The 20,347-nt window shown below is 41.0% G+C and overlaps 1 protein-coding gene across 5 annotated transcripts in view; it reads left to right on the top strand.

Annotated features, from left to right (window-relative positions):
* The first annotated feature begins 2,698 nt into the window (after positions 1-2,698).
* The window catches only part of FERMT1 (FERM domain containing kindlin 1), a 60,900-nt gene continuing 43,251 nt past the window's right edge, over positions 2,699-20,347 (top strand). The window contains exons 1-4 of one of the 5 annotated variants that reach the window (XM_070381265.1): positions 2,699-2,878; positions 14,492-14,660; positions 16,924-17,157; positions 20,076-20,222. In XM_070381265.1, coding sequence (XP_070237366.1) covers positions 14,510-14,660; positions 16,924-17,157; positions 20,076-20,222 — 532 coding nt within the window. In that variant the 5' untranslated portion in view covers positions 2,699-2,878; positions 14,492-14,509. Of the gene's footprint in view, positions 2,961-3,078; positions 3,097-3,127; positions 3,483-4,232; positions 4,251-14,491; positions 14,661-16,923; positions 17,158-20,075; positions 20,223-20,347 lie in introns of those variants that run through there. The other 4 variants (XM_070381264.1, XM_070381266.1, XM_070381263.1 and 1 more) reach the window with 4 other exon arrangements.

Genomic DNA, 20,347 nt, shown 5'->3' with positions numbered 1-20,347 from the left:
TCTTTTCTCTTTCTAACATTTTTCGAATTTTCTCTAAGTCAAGCATATAGAATTCTTTAAACTGTGCTGGATCATCTGGTAGAAGTGAAAACGTATTAGCAGAAGAAGGTCATTTGTGTCTAACAAGTTAAAGTAGCTAGGATGGTCAAAGGCCCTCTACTGGTTTATTTCCTTTTTCTGTTCAGTGAATAAGAACATGGCCACATCAATCATCCACTCCAGTGTACTTGTTACCAAGTCCGAGCTCACACCACTGGCCAGGCAACAGGCCAATAAATCAAGAGATGAGCTGTTGGGACAAAGAATAGCAACTTTATTTGGAAAGTCAGCATGTTAAGAAGATGATGGACTGGCAATCCAAAGAACCATCTTCCCAGCATTAGAATTCAGCCTTCTTTTATCCCAAAAGAGGAGGCCTGTGTCTGGTTGTTTCAAACTTCTTGGTACTAGAATCCTTTGTGCTTGCAGCTGTCCAAGTAGGTCAGGTCACCATGTTTATGTAAATATTCAACAAGGTTCCTGTAAACCAAAAAGGTTCCACAACTTTTTGTCTCTATATGAGTGAAAAATGTTGTATCTTTAAAGGGGGGAAGAGCCTTGAAAATGGGCTATCCTGTATATTTTAGGTTTGTTCTTTTCTGTTATACCTTTATAGTCCACATGATAATACAGACCTGACTAACTTACCTATTGAGGGTAATGATTTTCAGTCCAGCTCTGCAGTACGATAAGTATCTGATAATAGTTATTGTTTCAATATTTGCACTGTGAACCTGGAAATTTTTGAGATGAGGAAATATATCTCCTGAAGCACAATAACTATTTACTAACTAAAAAATATACCTTAAAACTGTTTTCTAGAGACTACAAGTTATTATCAGAGAAGGCAATGGCACCCCACTCCAGTACTCTTGCCTGGAAAATCCCATGGATGGAGGAGCCTGGTAGGCTGCAGTCCATGGGGTCGAGAAGAGTCAGACACGACTGAGCAACTTCACTTTCGCTTTTCACTTTCATGCATTGGAGAAGGAAATGGCAACCCACTCCAATGTTCTTGCCTGGAGAATCCCAGGGACGGGGGAGCCTGGTGGGCTGCCGTCTATGGGGTTGCACAGAGTCGTTCACGACTGAAGCAACTTAACAACAACAACAACAACAGGTTATTATAGGCAACTATCAAACTTCCAATTCTATCTCAAAAAACCATCTCTGAAGCCTTTTCTAAAGCTCCCCACCATGCCACACACCTGGGAGAGGTACACACCACTCCTCCATATTCCCTCGGATCTGAAGATAAAGTCTGTGCCTACTCTGAGTATTTTCAGCACTTGTTTCAGTGTCTAGCTCACAGTAATACCATGGATGAATGAATAAATAATCTTATTCATTGCTTGATGAACATGTGTGGATTAAATAACAGACTCAAAGTGTTGATTCTGCTTGTTTTTAAGAAGAATTCAAGCAAGCATTGCTTGTTAATATATTATGAAATTTTGAAGTCGAAAATATACTTTTTAATACGCTTGTAAATCAGAACCTTAGAGGATGAATTGAACTATCACAATAATAAGCAAGTACTAAAAAAAAAAAAAAAACCTAAGACATTCAATATAGATGAAACTCAAAAACAATGCTAAACAAAAGAAACTAGACACAAAATAATATATATCATCCAATTCCATTTATATATGGTACAGATATCAGCAAAAACCCATTTAAGGATTTGAAGTCAGGATAATGGCTACTCTTGGTGAGTGGTGGTAGTATTAAAAACTAAAAGGTGAGATTAAGGGGCTTCTGAGGACTTGCAAAGTCCTGTTTCTTCATCTGGATGTTCATTTCACAGATGTGTCCAGCATGTGAAAATTCATCAGCTATATATTCTTGATTTGTGTTCTTGCATATAAAAGCATATTTCAATGAAAAGCTTAAAAAGGAATTTAGGCCAAGCAGAAAGCTTAAAACCAGTTAAATTCTTTAGCGCAATCTAGATATTTTCAACTAAAATAGAAAACCAATTTGGTGCAGAGAAAGCCATCACTACTTATGATCGTTTCCAAAATCCTGAAGACAGTCTATACTCTAATCAGTCATGCACAGTCTCCAGAAAGCAAGTCTTAGACACTCTCTACTCCAAATAAGTGCATATTTGCTCAGTTGGTATTAGGTATGCAAGAAAGTGGAACCAGATGACAGTTGACCACATTCCTATAGTTGACAAACTACCAAATTAGGAAATTCAGTTTCAAATTTTTAATCATTTTAATTCTAAAACCCCATATTTGCTGCTGTTTGTTCAACTGGCCTTTTAAAATTAAATGTAAAGTACTTTCAGAACCATAATAATGGCTGAATATGGTAATGCCAAGCAAAAACAAGGATTCCACTTCTAAATTTTGCAATATTTTAAATTAAACATAAGTTATCAGAAGCTTTATGTACTTGATGAAAATCGGTAAAGACTGTATTACTGCATGAAACTCCTCCATGGACTGAAATTCGGGTGGTGGGAATCCCTTTACCCATTTTACAAATGAGAAAACTATAATTTCCTGTTTTATAACCCTGTATCCTCAAAGCTCAGACTCAGGCCTGGTGCGCAGTAAATACTCAACAAAAGGTTTGGAGAGCTGTGCCAATTGCCCAAGGTCACCCACCCTTCCTGCTTCCTTCGGAAGTGAATCCGACAGGAAGGTGAGTGGAGGGCTGGGTGGTGAATCTGAGGTGAGCCACCCAGACTTCAGCGAGGGGAGCGGCCTTAGGTTGCCCAGGGATCTTCCAACGTGCGTGTTTGGGACGCCTCGCCCTTCTCAGAGGTTTACACCATCCTCTTACTCAGAGATGAACCACTTTTGTTTCTTCCAGCTGGCAACCACAGGTGCTCCGGGCTGAGGCAGTTGAGCGGAGGCAGCTGTTCTTGCCTAGAGCCAGGGCTGAGAGGAAGTGGATGCACCCGGGATGTGAGTGACGAGTACACCCGCAGGGCGGGGAAAGTAGCAGGATCTTAATCACCAGGCTAGTCCCGGGCGGGCCTCGGGGAACTGGGAAACGAGAGGCGGTCTAGAGAAGGGTGGGCAGGATGAGAGGTCGCAAGAGGTGCGTGGGTCTGAGCATCCGCCCCGATTCTCCCCGCTGTCCTGCCGCGCGGCAGCCCAGAGACCACCATTTGTCCGTAAAGTCTGCAGAGCGCCCCCTCCCTGGGCAGTGGGACCTGGCAGGCTGGGGCTAGTCGTGCTGCTGCCTGCCCGCCGCGCTGGCCGGCCGTGCCCGGAGGGCCGCGCGGGGCGGAGACCAGTCGGCGGGGGCGGGCGCCAGTCTAGGCTGTAGGTCCGCGCGCAGCACTCGCCCGCAGAGCCTCGCGAAGCAGCCGCCGCCACCGCGCGCCCCCAGCTCGGCCTGGGTGGCCTCTGCCCGCGTCTCCAGGAGGGCAGCGGCACACGTGCCCGGCCGCGAGACCGCACGCCGCAGGCTTGAGAAAGGAAGTGAGTGCCCAGGAGCTGGGCCCCGGCGGGGACTGGAGACTGGCGGGGAAGGGAGGCTGCGATGGGCACCGCTGGTTCCCCAGACCCCCGCTCCTGCCTTTCTGCGGCTTCCTGCACATAAATAGCTGTTGAATTAAAAATCGCGTGATCAGCTTGTGACCACCTTCTCCAACCTTGAGCATCTGGCTGCGCAAAATAAACTCAGTCCAGCAGCGGTGCTGACCTTACGGGTAGGGAGGGGTTTCTACCCACCCACCACATTCCCCTGGGCCCCAGGACCTTGCATACCTGGCAAAAGACAGGCCAGTGGCCTTCGGACTCACTCACTCTCTGTTCTTCCAGAGGAAGCATTCGGTCTATTTCCCTCTCTGTCTCTCTGTCTGCCTGTGTCTGTCTGTCTTGACTGAGTTTTCTATAAAGGACCGCCGGAAGTGGGCCACTGGGTTTCCCCAGGGAAGGCAGGTGTGCTGGTGCGCTTTGCTTCTTGTTCTGATCTTTAACACACTAGGTCTGCTTTCCCAGCCGAAGTTTGAGGCTTTCCTCAACAAGCAACAGCTTGCTGCAGAAGTTCACTCTCGAAAAGAAAGGCGCAGAAAAGATAGGAGTGGAATGTGGGTAAACCAGATTGTCTAATTTTAGCCTGAATTTCGTTGTAAGGAAATCACTACCGCCTGTTTTTTAAATGAGAAATACTTTATTGCCCAGGTTAGGTAAAGAAAAATCCTGTCTGATTGCTCCCAAAACAAGCAGCAAGGAGTCATTTTAAAAGTAAGGTTATTTTCTTTATGTACAAAACATTTTAAATAACAAAGCCTCAAAGCATAGCATTTAAAAAGCTGTAAGAATCTTAAAGTCAAATACTTCAATACCATGTTAAGAATTTGACAGTGAAAGAGGTATCTTTATTGTCTCCTAACTGGGAAAGATTTATGTTAGTTACAATGTTTGGTGAAGGTACTGAGAATTTAGCTCATAGTTTTAAGTGTTGTATTTCATATTAACTTTGTAATATTATCGAAAATATGTCCCAGAGTGCTGGTTGAGAGTTTGGAGTTAGAACCTGAATTTCTGTTTGCACTCCATGATCTAACTTGCTGTGTGACTTCTGATGAATTACCTAGCTTTTCTGTGTTTCCTCATTTCTAAATGGGATTGCTGAGAGGATGGAGATAACACAAGGATAGTAGTTATCCCAGAGTACATCATTCTGCATGATGTACACAATAAATAACACCTGAGGCTGAAGATGACAGTGAGGTGGTTAGGCCCAACATAATCACTGCATGACACTGCCCATGCAAGAAGTCTTGTATGTTCCTCTGTGCATTGGGAGGTGCAAACATTAGGATCCTTCTAGTCGCCTCTGAACTCTTTAAGTTGAGTGGAACAAATGAAATCTGTTCTAAGCCTGTTCAGATTTGCAGCATTTATCTTGTGATTCTCTTTTGCTTACAAATGTGAACAGTGACACTGGTTTAATTATTGCTTTTTATAATTTTTTTAACTTTTTAATGAAATATAGTTGATGTACAGCATTATAAGTTACAGATGTACAACAGTGATTCACAATTTTAAAGGCTATACCCCATTTATACTTATAAAATATTGGCTATATTCCCTGTGTTATACAATATATCCTATAAGCTATAAAGGTTATTTTATACATGATAGTTTGTGGCTCTTAATTTCCCCTATTTTGCCCCTCCATCCTTCCCTCTCCCCACTGGTAACCACTAGTTTTTCTCTAGATATGTGTTCTCTATCTATATATCTGTTTCCTTTTTGTTATATTCAGTAGTTTATTATTTTAGATTCCACACATAAGTGTTATCATACAGTATTATCTGTCTGCCTTATTTCATTTAGCATAATATCTTCCAAGTCCATCCATGTTGTTGGAAATGGCAAAATGTCATTCTTTTTTATGGTTGAATAATATCCCATTCCACATATTTATCCACTCATATGTTGATGGACACTTAAACTGCTTCATATTTTGGCCATTGTAAATAATATCTTTACAATATGTATATTTGGTATCTTTTCAAATTGGTGTTTTGGGGGGATTATTTGTTTTGTTTTTTGATATATATCAGGAATGTCATTGCCGGGTCATATGCTAGCTCTATTTTTAGCTTTTTGAAAAACCTCCATACTGTTTTCCACACTGGCTACACCAATTTACATTTTCACCAACAGTGTATTGAAGGTTCCCTTTTCTCCATGTCCTCACCAACGTTTGTTATTTCTAGTCTTTTTGATCATTGCCATTCTGACAGGTATGAGACTGTATCTCACTGTGGTTTTAATTTGCATTTCTCTGGCGATTAATGATGTTGAGCATCTTTTCTTGTGCCTGTTGGCCATCTATATGTCTTCTTTGGAGAGATGTTTATTTAAGTCTTCTGCCCATTTTTTGAGCGGGTAGGGTTTTTTTAATTGAGCTGTATAAGCTGTTCGTATGTTTTAGAAATCAATCCCTTGTCTGTCACATCTTCTACAAATTTTTTCTCCCATTCTATATGTTGTCTTTTTGTTTTGTTTATAGCTTCCTTTGCTGTACAAAAGCTTTTACATCTAATTAGGTCCCATTTGTTTATTTTTGCTTTTATCTCATTTGCTTTAGGAGACATACAAAAAAAAATGTTGTTACCATTTATGTCAAAGGTGTTCTGTCTATGGTTTCTTCTAGGAGTTTTATGGTTTCTGGTTACATTTAGATCTTTAATCCATTTTGAATTTTTGTATATAGTGTTAGAGAATATTCTAATTTCATTCTTTTACATGTAACTGTCCAGTTTTCCCAGTAGTACTTATTGAAGAGACTATCTTTTCTCCATTGTATATTCTTGGCTCCTTTGTTGTAGAATAATTGACCATAAGTGTGTAGGTTTAGTTTTGAGCTCTCTGTTCTATTCCATTGATCTAAGTGTCTGTTTTTGTGCCAGTCCCATACTGTTTTGAGTACTATCAGATCAGATCAGATCAGTCACTCAGTCGTGTCCGGCTCTGCGACCCCATGAATCACAGCACGCCAGGCCTCCCTGTCCATCACCAACTCCCGGAGTTCACTCAGACTCACGCCCATCGAGTCAGTGATGCCATCCAGCCATCTCATCCTCTGTCGTCCCCTTCTCCTCCTGCCCCCAAGCCCTCCCAGCATCAGAGTCTTTTCCAATGAGTCAACTCTTCTCATGAGGTGGCCAAAGTACTGGAGTTTCAGCTGTAGCATCATTCCTTCCAAAGAAATCCCAGGGCTGATCTCCTTTAGAATGGACTGGTTGGATCTCCTTGCAGTCCAAGGGACTCTCAACGTCTTCTCCAACACCACAGTTCAAAAGCATCAACTCTTCAGTGCTCAGCCTTCTTCACAGTCCAACTCTCACATCCATACATGACCACAAGAAAAACCATAGCCTTGACTAGACGAACCTTTGTTGGCAAAGTAATGTCTCTGCTTTTGAATACGCTATCTAGGTTGGTCATAACTTTCCTTCCAAGGAGTAAGTGTCTTTTAATTTCATGGCTGCAGTCACCATCTGTAGTGACTTTGGAGCCCAGAAAAATAAAGTCTGACACTGTTTGCACTGTTTCCCCATCTATTTCCCATGAAGTGATGGGACCAGATGCCATGATGTTCGTTTTCTGAATGTTGAGCTTTAAGCCAACTTTTTCACTCTCCACTTCCACTTTCATCAAGAGGCTTTTGAGTTCCTCTTCACCTTCTGCCATAAGGGTGGTGTCATCTGCATATCTGAGGTTATTGATATTTCTCCCAGCAATCTTGATTCCAGTTTGTGTTTCTTCCAATCCAGCGTTTCTCATGATGTACTCTGCATATAAGTTAAATAAACAGGGTGACAATATACAGCCTTGACGAACTCCTTTTCCTATTTGGAACCAGTCTGTCGTTCCATGTCCAGTTCTAACTGTTGCTTCCTGACCTGCATACAGAGTTCTCAAGAGGCAGATCAGGTGGTCTGGTATTCCCATCTCTTTCACAATTTTCCCAAGTTTATTGTGATCCACACAGTCAAAGGCTTTGGCATGGTCAATAAAGCAAAAATAGATGTTTTTCTGGAACTCTCTTGCTTTTTCTATGATCCAGCAGATGTTGGCAATTTGATCTCTGGTTCCTCTGCCTTTTCGAAAACCAGCTTGAACATCAGGAAGTTCACAGTTCACATATTGCTGAAGCCTGGCTTGGAGAATTTTGAGCATTACTTTACTAGTGTGTGAGATGAGTGCAATTGTACGGTAGTTTGAGCATTCTTTGGTGTTGCCTTTCTTTGGGATTGGAATGAAAACTGACCTTTTCCAGTCCTGTGGCCACTGCTGAGTTTTCCAAATGTGCTGGCATATTGAGTGCAGCACTTTCACAGCATCATCTTTCAGGATTTGGAATAGCTCAACTGGAATTCCATCACCTCCACTAGCTTTGTTCGTAGTGATGCTTTCTAAGGCCCATTTGACTTCACATTCCAGGATGTCTGGCTCTAGGTGAGTGATCACACCATCATGATTATTTGGGTCATGAAGATCTTTTTTGTACAGTTCTTCTGTGTATTCTTGCCATCTCTTCTTAATATCTTCTGCTTCTGTTAGGTCCATACAATTTCTGTCCTTTATCGAGCTCATCTTTGCATGAAATGTTCCCTTGGTATCTCTGATTTTCTTGAAGAGATCCCTAGTCTTTCCCATTCTGTTGTTTTCCTCTATTTCTTTGCATTGATCGCTGAGGAAGGCTTTCTTATCTGTTCTTGCTATTCTTTGGAACTCTGCATTCAGATGTTTATATCTTTCCTTTTCTCCTTTGCTTTTCGCTTCTCTTCTTTTCACAGCTATTTGTAAGGCCTCCCCAGACAGCCATTTTGCTTTTTTGCATTTCTTTTCCATGGGAATGGTCTTGATCCCTGTCTCCTGTACAATGTCACGAACCTCATTCCATAGTTCATCAGGCACTCTGTCTATCAGATCTAGTCCCTTAAATCCATTTCTCACTTCCACTGTATAATCATAAGGGATTTGATTTAGGTCATACCTGAATGGTCTAGTGGTTTTCCCTACTTTCTTCAATTTAAGTCTGAATTTGGCAATAAGGAGTTCATGGTCTGAGCTCCTGGTCTTGTTTTTGCTCCTGGTCTTGTTTTTGCTGACTGTATAGCCTTATAGTATAATCTGAAATCAGGAAGCATGATTCCTCTAGCTCTGTTCTTCTTTTTCAAGCTTGTTTTCACTATTTGTGGTTTTTTGTGTTTCCATACAAATTTTTTAATTATTTGTTCTAGATCTGTGAAAAATGCCTTTGTTATTTTTATAGGGATCACACTAAATCTGTAGATTTCCTTGCATAGTATCATCATTTTAACAATATTAATTCTTCCAACCCATGAACATGGTATATCTTTCCATCTGTTTGTATTAGCTTCCATTTCTTTCATCAGTGTCTTGTAAATAGATCCAAGTACAGATCTTTTACCTCCTTAGATTGTTTTATGACTAAGTATTTTATTATTTTAGATGTAGTGGTAAGTAGGATTGTTTCCTTAATTTCTCTGATAGTTCATTGTTAGTATACAGAAATGCAACAGACACTATATATATATATATATGTGTGTGTGTGTGTGTGTGTGTATAGTATCCTGCAATGTTACCAAATTCACTGATTAGCTCTAGTAGTTTTCTGGTGGCATCTTTAGGGTTTTCTATATATAGTGCCATGTCATCTGCAAACAGTGACAGTTTTACTGCTTCCTCTCCAGTTTGGCTTCCATTTATTTCTTTTTCTTGTCTTATTGCTGTGGCTAGGTCTTCCAATACTATGTTGTATAAAAGTGGCTATAGTGAGAATCCTTGTCTTGTTCCTGATCTTTTGTTGATTTATTGATTTATTTATTTATATGCATCAGGTCTTAGTTGCAACACGTGGGATCCTTCATTGCCTCACAGGGACTCTAGTTGTGGCATGCAGACTTCAGTAGTTGCAGCATGTGGGCTCTCTAGTTTTGGCACAGAGGCTCTGGAGTGCACAGGCTCAGTAGTTGCTCCAGGGTATGTGGGATCTTGTTCCCCTACAAGGGATCAAACCTGTGTCCCCTTTATTGCAAGATGGATTCTTAACCACTGGACCACCAGTGAAGTCCCTGTTCCTGATGTTTGCTGTGGGTTTCTCATTTATGACCTTTATTATGTTGAGGTAGGTTTCCTCTATGCCCACTTTCTTGAGAGTTTTTACTATAATTAGTGGTTGGTGGTTTAGTTACTAAGTTATGTCCAACACTTGTGACCAAATGGACTGGAGCCTGCTAGGCTCCCTTATCCGCGGGATTTAGTGCTTAATATTAAAAATAATGTTCCTCAGAGGTCACCATGGTCCTAGCTTAATACTGATCTAATTAGGTTGAAGGGAGGAACTGAGTCCTGGAGCTAATTTTTTTTAAGTGGCTGTTGTGACTTAAGAGTTTAAGATGAAGACTAGCCTCAGCTGGAGTATGTTATGAATGCAGGGTTTCCACATCATTCCCAGATCTGCTGACTAGAAACTGCATGTTAATAAGATCCTGCTGAATAGAATCTGCATATAAATAAGATCTACAGGGTTCCTGTGCACTTTCCCTTAGAGAGACCCTTTCCCGAGCCCTTTGCATACACTGATGGTTTTCAAGAACAGGCCTTATGAAAACAGGGATTTCTTATAAGCTGTCTTTACCTAGCAAAGTGAAACAGGTTTGTCATCACTTAAATGACTGATTTTTATTTCAACTCTTAAAATAGCCAGAAGAGGTATTATCATTTTCTTCCTACTTAAGAGAGAGCTGACATTTTTAAGTTCTGCAAATTTGGGATTCCAGTCTTCCTATTATACTCAAAACACTCAGTTTTGATACTGCTTAGCTTCATTCATCCTAGTTCCTCCAATGATGGGACACTGTGGGTTTGAAGCACTCACCCCATCTGCACTTTGAAGAGTGGGATTGTATGTCTGTCACTTCTGTTTTAAATATTTCACCAAAAGTGTGTCCAAAAACTTATATGATATATATACTATAAAATGGTAACTCAAGTAAGTTGAATATGTGCTGCCCCTGGCCACCCTGGGGCTGATCCACCACTCAAGAGCAGAGGGCCCCTCTCACCTTCTCTGCTGCTGCAGGTCACCCTGGAGCTGATCCCCCATCGCTGCCAAGCTCTGGCCCCAGCCTCTCCTCTCCTCCTGCTCTGTGCTAGGAATTGGTGGTGCTGGTCACTACCCTGCTCCCATCTCTGTCTCCAGTGTGATCTCTGTGAAGCTGCTTCCCAGGCCGCAAGTGCCTCTTCAGGCTGCTGCTGCCATGTTGTCCTGTGGACATCCAGTCTACCAGAGAAGGGAATGGCAAAGACCTCTAAGGAGGCCTTACAGAAACTGAGAAAAGAAGGGAAGCGAAAGGCAAGGAGGAAGGGAAAGATATACGCAACTGAATGCAAAGTTCCAGAGAATAGTAAGGAGAGACAAGAAAGCCTTCTTAAGTGTACAATGCAAAGAAATAGAGGAAAACAATAGAATTGGAATGACTAGAGATCTCTTTAAGAAAACTGGAGATAGCAACGGAACATTTCATTGCAAAGATAGGCACAATAAAGGACAAAAATGGTAAGGACCTACAAAAGCAGAAGAGGTTAAGAAAAGGTGGCAAGAATACACGGAAGATGGTGTGATCACTCACCTAGAGCCAGCCATCCTGAAATGCGAAGTCAAGTGGTCCTTAGGAAGCATCACTACAAACAAAGCTAGTGGAGGTGATGGAATTCCAGCTGAGCTATTTCAAATCCTAAAAGATAATGCTGTGAAAGTGCTGCACTCAATATGCCAACACATTTGGAAAACTCAGCAGTGGCCATAGGACTGGGAAAGGTCAGCTTTCATTCCAGTCCCAAAGAAAGGCAATGCCAAAGAATATTCAAACTGTAACACAATTGCACTCATCTCAATGCTAACAAAGTAATGCTGAAAATTCTCCAAGCCAGGCTTCAACAGTACATGAACTGTGAACTTCCAGATGTTCAAGCTGAATTTAGAAAAGGCAGAGGAACCAGAGATCAAATTGCCAACATCTGTTGGATCATTGAAAAAGCAAGAGAGTTCCAGAGAAACATCTACTTCTGCTTTATTGACTATGCTAAAGCCTTTGACTGTGTGGATCACAACAAACTGTGCAGAATTCTTAAAGAGATGGAAATACCAGACCACTTTATCTACCTCCTGAGAAATCTGTATGAAGGTCAAGAAGCAAGAGTTAGAACCGGACATGGAACAGACTGGTTCCAAATTGGGAAAGGAGTACATCAAGGCTGTATATTGTCACCCTGCTTGTTTAACTTATATGCAGAGTACATCATATGAAATGCTGGGCTGGATGAAGCACAAGCTGGAATCAAGATTGCTGGGAGAAATATCAATAACCTCAGATATGCAGATGACACCCCCCTTATGGCAGAAAATGAAGAAGGACTACAGAGCCTCTTGATGAACATGAAAGAGGAGAATGAAGAAGTTGGCTTAAAACTCAACATTCAAAAAACTAAGATCATGGCATCTGGTCCTATCACTTCATGGCAAATAAATGAGGAAACAACGGAAACAGTGACAGACTATTTTCTTGGACTCCAAAATCACTGCAAATAATGATTGCAGCCATGAAGTTAAAAGACGCTTGGTCCTTGGAAGAAAACCTATAACCAACCAAGAAAGCATATTAAAAAGCAGAGACATCACTTTGCTGACAAAGGTCTGTCTAGTCAAAGCTATGGTTTTTCCAGTAGTCATGTATGGATGTGAGAGCTGGACTATAAGGAAAGCTGAGTGCCAAAGAATAGATTCTTTTGAACTATGGTGTTGGAGAAGATTCTTGAAAGTCCCTTGTACTGCAAGCAGATCAAACCAGTCAATCCTAAAGGAAATCAATCCTGAATATTCATTGGAAGGATTGATGCTGAAGCTGAAGCTCCAATACTCTGGACACCTGATGAGAAGAACTGACTCATTAGAAAAGACCCTGATGGTGGAAAAATTGAAGGTGGAGGGAGAAGGGGATGACAGAGGATGAGATGGTTGGATGGCATCACTGACTCGATGGACATGAGTTTGAGCATGTTCCAGGAGTTGGTGATATACAGGGAAGCCTGGCCTGCTGCAGTGCATGGGGTCACAAAGAATCAATTGGACATGACTAAGCAACTAAACTGAACTGATACACAGAGTTCAGTTCAGTCACTCAGTCGTATCCAACTCTTTGGGACCCCATGGCTGCAGTCACCATCTGGAGTGATTTTGGAGCCCCAAAAAATAAAGTCTACCACTGTTTCCACCATTTCTCCATCTATTTGCCATGAAGTGATGGGACCAGATGCCATGATCTTCGTTTTCTGAATGTTGAGCTTTAAGCCAACTTTTTCACTCTCCTCTTTCACTTTCATCAAGAGGCTCTTTACTTCTTCTTCACTTTCTTCCACACACAGAAGATACACAGAAGAACTGTATAAAAAAGCTCTGAATGACCTGGGTAACCATGATAGTTTGGTCACTGACCTAGAGCCAAACATCCTGGGAGTGTGAAGTCAGGTGGGCCTTAGGAAGCATCACTGTGAACAAAGCTAATGGAAGTAATAGAATCCCAGCTGAACTGGAATGATGCTGTTAAAGTGTTGCACTCTTAGCCAGCAAATTTGGAAGACTTTGCAGTGGGCACAGGCCTGGAAAAGGTCAATTTTCATTCCAATCCCAAAGAAAGGCAATGCCAAAGAATGTTCAAATTACTGTACAATTGCACTAATCTCAATGGTAGCAAGATTATACTCAAAATCCTATGCAGTAGGCTTCAGCAGTATGTGAGCCAAGAACTTCCAGATATACAAGCTGGAATTATAAAAGGCAGAGGAACCAGAGATCAAATTGCTGACATTTGTTGGACCATGAAGAAAGCAACGGAATTCAAATGAAACATCTGCTTCATTAACTATGCTAAATCCTTTGACTGTGTGGTTCACAACAAACTGTGGAATATTCTTAATGAGATAGGTGTACCAGACCACGTTACCTGCCTCCTGAGAAACCTGTATGCAGACCAAGAAGCAACAGTTAGAACTGGACATGGAACAATGGACTGGTTCCAAATTAGGAAAGGAGTATGTCAAGGGTGTATATTGTCACCCTGCTTATTTAACTTAAATGCATCATACAACAGGCTGGGCTGGGTGACTCACAAGCTGGAATCAAGATGGGCATGTGGATGGACATGAGTTTGAGCAAGCTTTGGGAGATGGTGAAGGACAAGGAAGCCTAGCATGCCTAGCATACGACCATGGGGTCACAAAGAGAAGGGCATGAGTTAGTGACTGAACAACAAGAACAAATTATTAATGACCTGTATCTCTTATGTGCTTAAGATAAAACTACATGTTATATGACTAAAAAAGAAACTTTTTTGTTCTGTTTGTTTTTTTTTTTTAATTTTTCATACCAGAAAATGTCCTTACTATTTTATGGGTGAATGTAATAATACCTATGTATAGATATTCTTTTTAAAATCAATTCTATTTAAGTATAATATGCATATAATAAAATGCATCAAAGTATACATTTCAATTCAATGCATTTTATTGTATGCAAATTATGCTTCAATAAATGTGATTTTTTTTATGTCAAGGATTGTCGTGATTTGTTGCCTATTGCTAAAGTAGTTCATAGAAAGTTAAGAAAAGTCAGGAGAAAGGGATGGATGCATTGGGCAGACACAGAAAATAAATAGCTAGGTAGACCTGGGAGGGTAGAAAGTTTAAAGTACAAGAGATTTAGAAGAGATCATTTTTATAAGACTTTTTGTCTTTAAAGTTAAGATGCTGAATTTAATATCAGGAACTCTGCAGCATTTTTGAGGAAGGGACTAAAAATGAGAGAAAAGAAAGTTTTGCTCTGCAGAGTCTACCTGATGAGCCTCAGTTTCCTTCTGGTCTGTCTGCCTTTTTTCATGTAGACACCTGTATTTGCCACAATGCTGTCATCCAGTGACTTTGCATCTGCTTCTTGGGAGCTTGTGGTCCGAGTTGATCATCCAAATGAAGAGGAGCAGAAGGACATCACACTGAGAGTGTCTGGAGACCTGCACATTGGGGGAGTGATGCTCAAGTTAGTGGAACAGATAAGTAAGTTGCTGCTTATTTATGGTTTCTCTACATTTGAAACCCTCTATGTTGCATCATCACTGAATGACTGAACTAGGCTGTCTGACTATCTAAGTTTTTCTGATCATCCATCTTGCAATGGCCCCTTTCTGCAGGAAGAAGAGAAATGGAGCCCTGAAGGAGCCCAAACAACCCCCTGACCCCCTCTGTCAAAACTTGGTAGCAAACTGAAGCTCCCCAGTAGGTGTAATAACCTATTTGCACTGGAATGAGGTCACCCTCCATGGTGACATCTAGGGTAACCTTAGACCACACCTGGGGCCTTAGACTGTTATGTGATTTTTTTTGTCAGTGCTTGATTGCTCTGTGAACAAGCAGCCTGGTGCCAGTGTCCTTACCCACCGTTTGCTACTAGCCCTTGTTTAAACAAGGAAAGAAGTCTTCAGGGTCAGAGTCTTAACATCAGGAGTCAACATGATGGACCTAGAATTTAATAATGTTTTATTTTCTTTGCATTTATTTTTTTGTCTTCTATTTAAGACCACAGATGTTGGCTTTTCACTTATACTAGTGATATAAAGTATTTTTAAGTTGTCTTCATTGGAATATAATATACATACAAAAAGTGCAATTATCAGAAGTGTATAGTTCAGTGAATTTTCACAAAGTCATATAACCACCACCCAGATCAAGATATAAAACAGTACCTGTTCACCCACCCAAGTCCCACATCTGACACCTCCCAGCCACTGTCCCACTAAGGGTAGCTACTACCCTGAATTGTAACTCCAAAGGAATAATTTTACTTGTTTTCAAACTGTATATACGTGGAATTACACAGGATAATATACCCTCAAGCATCTGCTTTCTTTCATGCCACATTATGTCTGTGAGATTTATCCATTTTATTGCATATAGTTGGGTTCTTTGATTCTCATTGCTGTATAATATTCCGTTATATGATTTTTTTTTCCCACAATTTATCCATTTACCTGATAGTTTATGGACATTGGGTTCTTTACATATGGGGGCTTTTATAGATAGTACCTGTCTTAGGTAAGTATAGGCATTTCTGTTGGACATTTAGATCAGGGAAAATTTAGTGAATCATAGGACTTTCCAAAATAGTTACAGCATTACAGCATTTATGCCACACTGCGCTGTGCACAGTCGCTTCAGTCATGTCTGACTCCTGTGACCCCATGGACTATGGCCCTCCAGGCTCCTCTGTCTATGGGATTCTCCAGGCAAGAATACTGGAGTGGGTTGCCATGCCCTCCTCCAGGGAATCTTCCCAGCCCAGGGACTGAACCCACATCTCCTGCATTGCAGGCAGATTCTTTACCACGAAGCCACTGGGGAAGCCTACAGTAGAAGCTATTCTACTAATAGCACTGAGAGAAAGGTTTTCTAATTTAAAAAGAGAGAAAGAGGGAGAAGCCATTTTTTAAGTAAAAGTACTGATGGCTCTTAATTTAGCAAAATAAAAGATTGAATATGACTCTAACATTGGCAAAGGGGAAAGATTCAATCTTGATGCCAAGGGGCACTGAAGAAGTGGAAGGGTTCAGTGTTGATGCTACCATTGAGAAATAAAATATTCAGCTCTGATTTTAGTGTTATCAATTTTGGAAACTGGTAATGCCGTGGTCCTGATAAGAGGTGGACATTCCTGAGAAGGGTGAAATGTAAACTTCTCAGTAGTTCTGTGTGCACTTTGACTGGAAGCTTTTGATATTCCCTTGTGAGCCGGTGTCTGAAGGATTCATCTGTTTTCCCTCGTTGTGGTGGTGATGTTGGTGGTGTGTGGGCTTCTCTAGTTGTAGCACATGGGCTTAGTTGCCCCACAGCAGGTGGGTTCTTAGTTCCCTGACCAGGGATCAAACCCACGTGCCCTGCATTGGAAGGGGGATTCTTAACCACCAGACCACCAGGGACCTGGAAGGATCCATTTCTATTTGAGAAATCATCTTGATTAAATAAAGCCTTGCTTCTGGCACTGAGGGACTTGGGAGAAGACAACTTTAGCATTTCATCGTGAATAAAAGTTGTATGTTTCTGTTCCTTCCATAGTATTTAAATATAAAGAAGGTAAGGTTCAGTCAGTCTTCTAGCTGCCTTGTCTTAGGGACTTTGACAAGAAGCCAAGAATGATGGAGGCTTGGGTTGTAGGAAGATGAGAGTGGAAGACCAGCATTGGTTTTGGTTTTGCACATGCAGGACTTGACTCCAGGGTGCAAGTGCTTGCTCTCACTTTACTGAGATCTGTTCTCTATTCTTGCAGACATAGCCCAGGACTGGTCAGACTTTGCCCTTTGGTGGGAACAGAAACATTGCTGGCTTCTGAAAACACACTGGACTCTGGACAAATGTGGGGTCCAGGCAGACGCAAAGCTTGTCTTTACCCCTCAGCATAAAATGCTTCGCCTGCGCCTGCCGAACATGAAGACAGTGCGACTGCGAGTCAGCTTCTCGACTGTGGTCTTCAGAGCTGTCAGCGACATCTGCAGAGCCCTGAGTGAGTCCCCACAGGCGGGCACCTCTGCCCTCTGTACTCTCAGCAAAAGAGGACAGGAAAATACACACACTTCTGCCCACAACTGCTTGGCTTTACATCCCTTATTAGGAGCACAGTTTTCAAGCCCAGTTCTGGGGACTTTAGCCATTTAAGTGAAGTTAAACCAGATGGAACATTATCAGAATAAATCAGGTTCATTTTCCCAAAGCTTAAAGCTATTTCAAAAGAGACTTGTAAACAGAAAAGACAACTCCATTAAGATTTCCACCCCAAAACTCATTTCCCTAAGCCATACTGAAATTGTTATATTGAAGACAAACGAAAAGAGTTCCATTAAATCATTATCACCATAGAGCTGATATGTCTATGTTGTTCTTGAGATAATGGTGATGCAGTATCCTAATTGCTTCCCTAACACTTGGCTCCAGTAAATAACTCTGTCCATAAACATCATTTGTGGAGTTTATTTTAAGCAGAAAAGTACACTTAATTATGGATCAAAAATTTTAACAGCCTTTAGGGACAACACTGCCCAAACCATTTCTTCTTTCTGGGACTTCCATAATAGTAGCAAACTCTGGGTCAGGAAGTATATTTTTTGAAAGTGTGTAGGTATACTCTTGAGTTCCAAGGCTAATATTTAGGATTTGAACACAGTATACACGCTATGTGAGTGGGTGATCTATCTTCCCCATTAAACTGTACACTGCTTATTCATTCCTTCAGCAAATATATATTTTGACTTGGCAGGCACTATGGTAAGTGCTAGAGATTGGTTAGCAATAAAAATAATCGAAACCCTCTGCCCTCCCTGAGCTTCCATTGTAGCATACAGAGACAGAAAATAAATCATGTAAAAAATAAGATGTTAAAAGAGGGTAGGTAATGGAGGAAAAAAGGGAAAAAGTCTAATAATGTACACAGTATTGAGAGTGCCAGTAATGAGTGGTGCAGGCTGGTATGGTATTATATAGGATGAAGACAGCCGTTTCTTGAGCATGTCTGTTCCTAACACTTAGCACAATGCCCAACACATATCACCTGCTTAGTAACTGTTTGCTGACCAGACAAATGATTGGAAGCTTCCATTACAAAAGGTAAGTTCCAGAATTTTTCCTTGATGCATGGTGAGCAAATGATATAAGCACAAGGTACCTGGCTTTCAATAGTATTCTAATGAAAATTTGAAAACAGTAAATGAGTAAATAAAATGTACATTTCAGACACCACAGTGGACTAGAAACACACATCATGGCTAGGGTCAAAAACTTGAAGTTTTTAAATAGAAGCATTCATACATTCTTTTCTTTCCAGATTACACCTTCATGGTAGCTCTAAATGACTCAACTTGGCATTTCTAATAATCACTTTTTTTTTTTGGCCAAGATGCACAGCATGTAGGATCATAGTTCCTCAATGAGGGATTGAACTTTGAACCTATGACCCCTGCAGTGAAAGTTCCAAGACCTAACCACTGAACCTCCAGGGAATTCCCTAATAATCACTTTTTATATCTGACCAACTGAACTTAAATCTAGCAATAGGATGATTTTTTTTCTCTCAAAGAAAAGACAAGATACAAACCTTGGGCTTAGGTATCAGTGAGGTTTTTGTTTTGTTTTGTTACTAATGCTTCCACTAGAAATTTTTATTTGTCTCCTGGTTTTGTGTATAAATTATGCATTTGGAATGGTTACAGGTGTGTGTTGCAACCTGACAGTCAGGCTTGTTTACTGGCAGCTCAACTGCCAGATTCAACCTCAGCTGAACTAAGAGGTGGGGATACCTGTGGAATTAGTGCATTTACCTCCAGGAAAGCTGCCCAGAGATTCTAACATCCACATTCCTTGATTTTTACCTGGGATCATAACAGCCCAGTGTACAATCAGTTCTAATTGGAAATGGCGGTTAGAAGTATATTTGAGTAATGGAGGACAGTGGGGACTATCTTCTTAGCTTGAGTTTTCCAGAAGAAGACCTGAGATAAGAATTCAAGTATAAATATTATTTATTTAGAAGGTTATGCCAGGAAACACTGGCTGGGAGTGGTAAAGTGAGACTGGAAAGAGAAGGCCACTATAAGCGAGTGTCACTAATCAGCTCACACTACGGACAGCTGGGGCCCTCTGGGAAGCGGTGTGGTCATGCCTTGGAGCTGTGCAACCAAGGGGTGAGGGACCTGGGGTGTTAATATACCATTCCACCAGTCACTGAGTTATTGAGGGCTGCTCTTGGGGAGTGTTAACTCTCTGAACTCATGTGACCTGTTGCATCTCTGTCTGGGGAGTGAGGACTCTGGCATCCAGAGCAGGCCCTTGGATAAAGAGATACATCCTAGCTACCACTGGAAGGAGGTCAGAGTGCACCAAAATGGGGAGGGCCAGGAGATGGACAAGGTGCCTAGGATGTCTGCCACAGGGATGGAAGAAGCCACTTGGCAGATAAAAGCTCTGAGGGTCACTGGCCCATAAAGAAATAGATGGAGTCCTTACTGGTTGCTTAAAAACCTAAAAACAGAAAAGGAAGGGAGAAAGGAAAGAAGGAAGGAGGAAGGGGAAAACTGCTAGTAAGTAAATGACACAAGAACAGCGAAATACTAGGAAAGGTTTAAGGGGGTGGCGAGCATGGGAAGGGGCCACCATACTAGCATTGAATATGTTTGAAATAGTTTCACAATAGATTTAAAAACAAACTAGAAATGTTCCTAGAATGAATCTCCCTCCACTGTTTGATCTCTACACACCCATTTTGGGGGCCACTGATCTTCAATTTCTTCAAAAGGAATGTCATTTAGTTCCATTTACTTCTCAGGAATTTTTTGAGAAATGGTTTCACATGCCCAACATGACTCAAAGTCTTAGAAGGAATTTTCTTTTTACTTCTTGCTTTTCTTTTTTCTTTTTTATATTTATTTTTAGATATTAGAAGAGCAGAAGAATTGTCATTATTAAAGCCTTCAGGTGAATATTTTAAAAAGAAGAAGAAAAAAGACAAAAATAATAAGGAGCCCATAATTGAAGATATTTTAAACCTGGAGGGTTCTCCAACAATTTCAGGTCCATCTGGTAAGATTCATGATAGGTGTTTCATTATTTTAATTTATTATTAAATCCAAGAATTTCTTAAATTCTTAAGTCTCAAGAACTCTCCTTTCATCTACTTAGCCTTTCCTCCTCTCTCCCTAAACAAG

Source organism: Bos mutus, chromosome 13 (assembly GCF_027580195.1).
Source record: "Bos mutus isolate GX-2022 chromosome 13, NWIPB_WYAK_1.1, whole genome shotgun sequence".
NCBI lineage: Eukaryota > Metazoa > Chordata > Mammalia > Artiodactyla > Bovidae > Bos > Bos mutus.
Note: the sequence above shows the minus strand (reverse complement) of the source record. Positions and strands in the feature narration are given on the sequence as shown.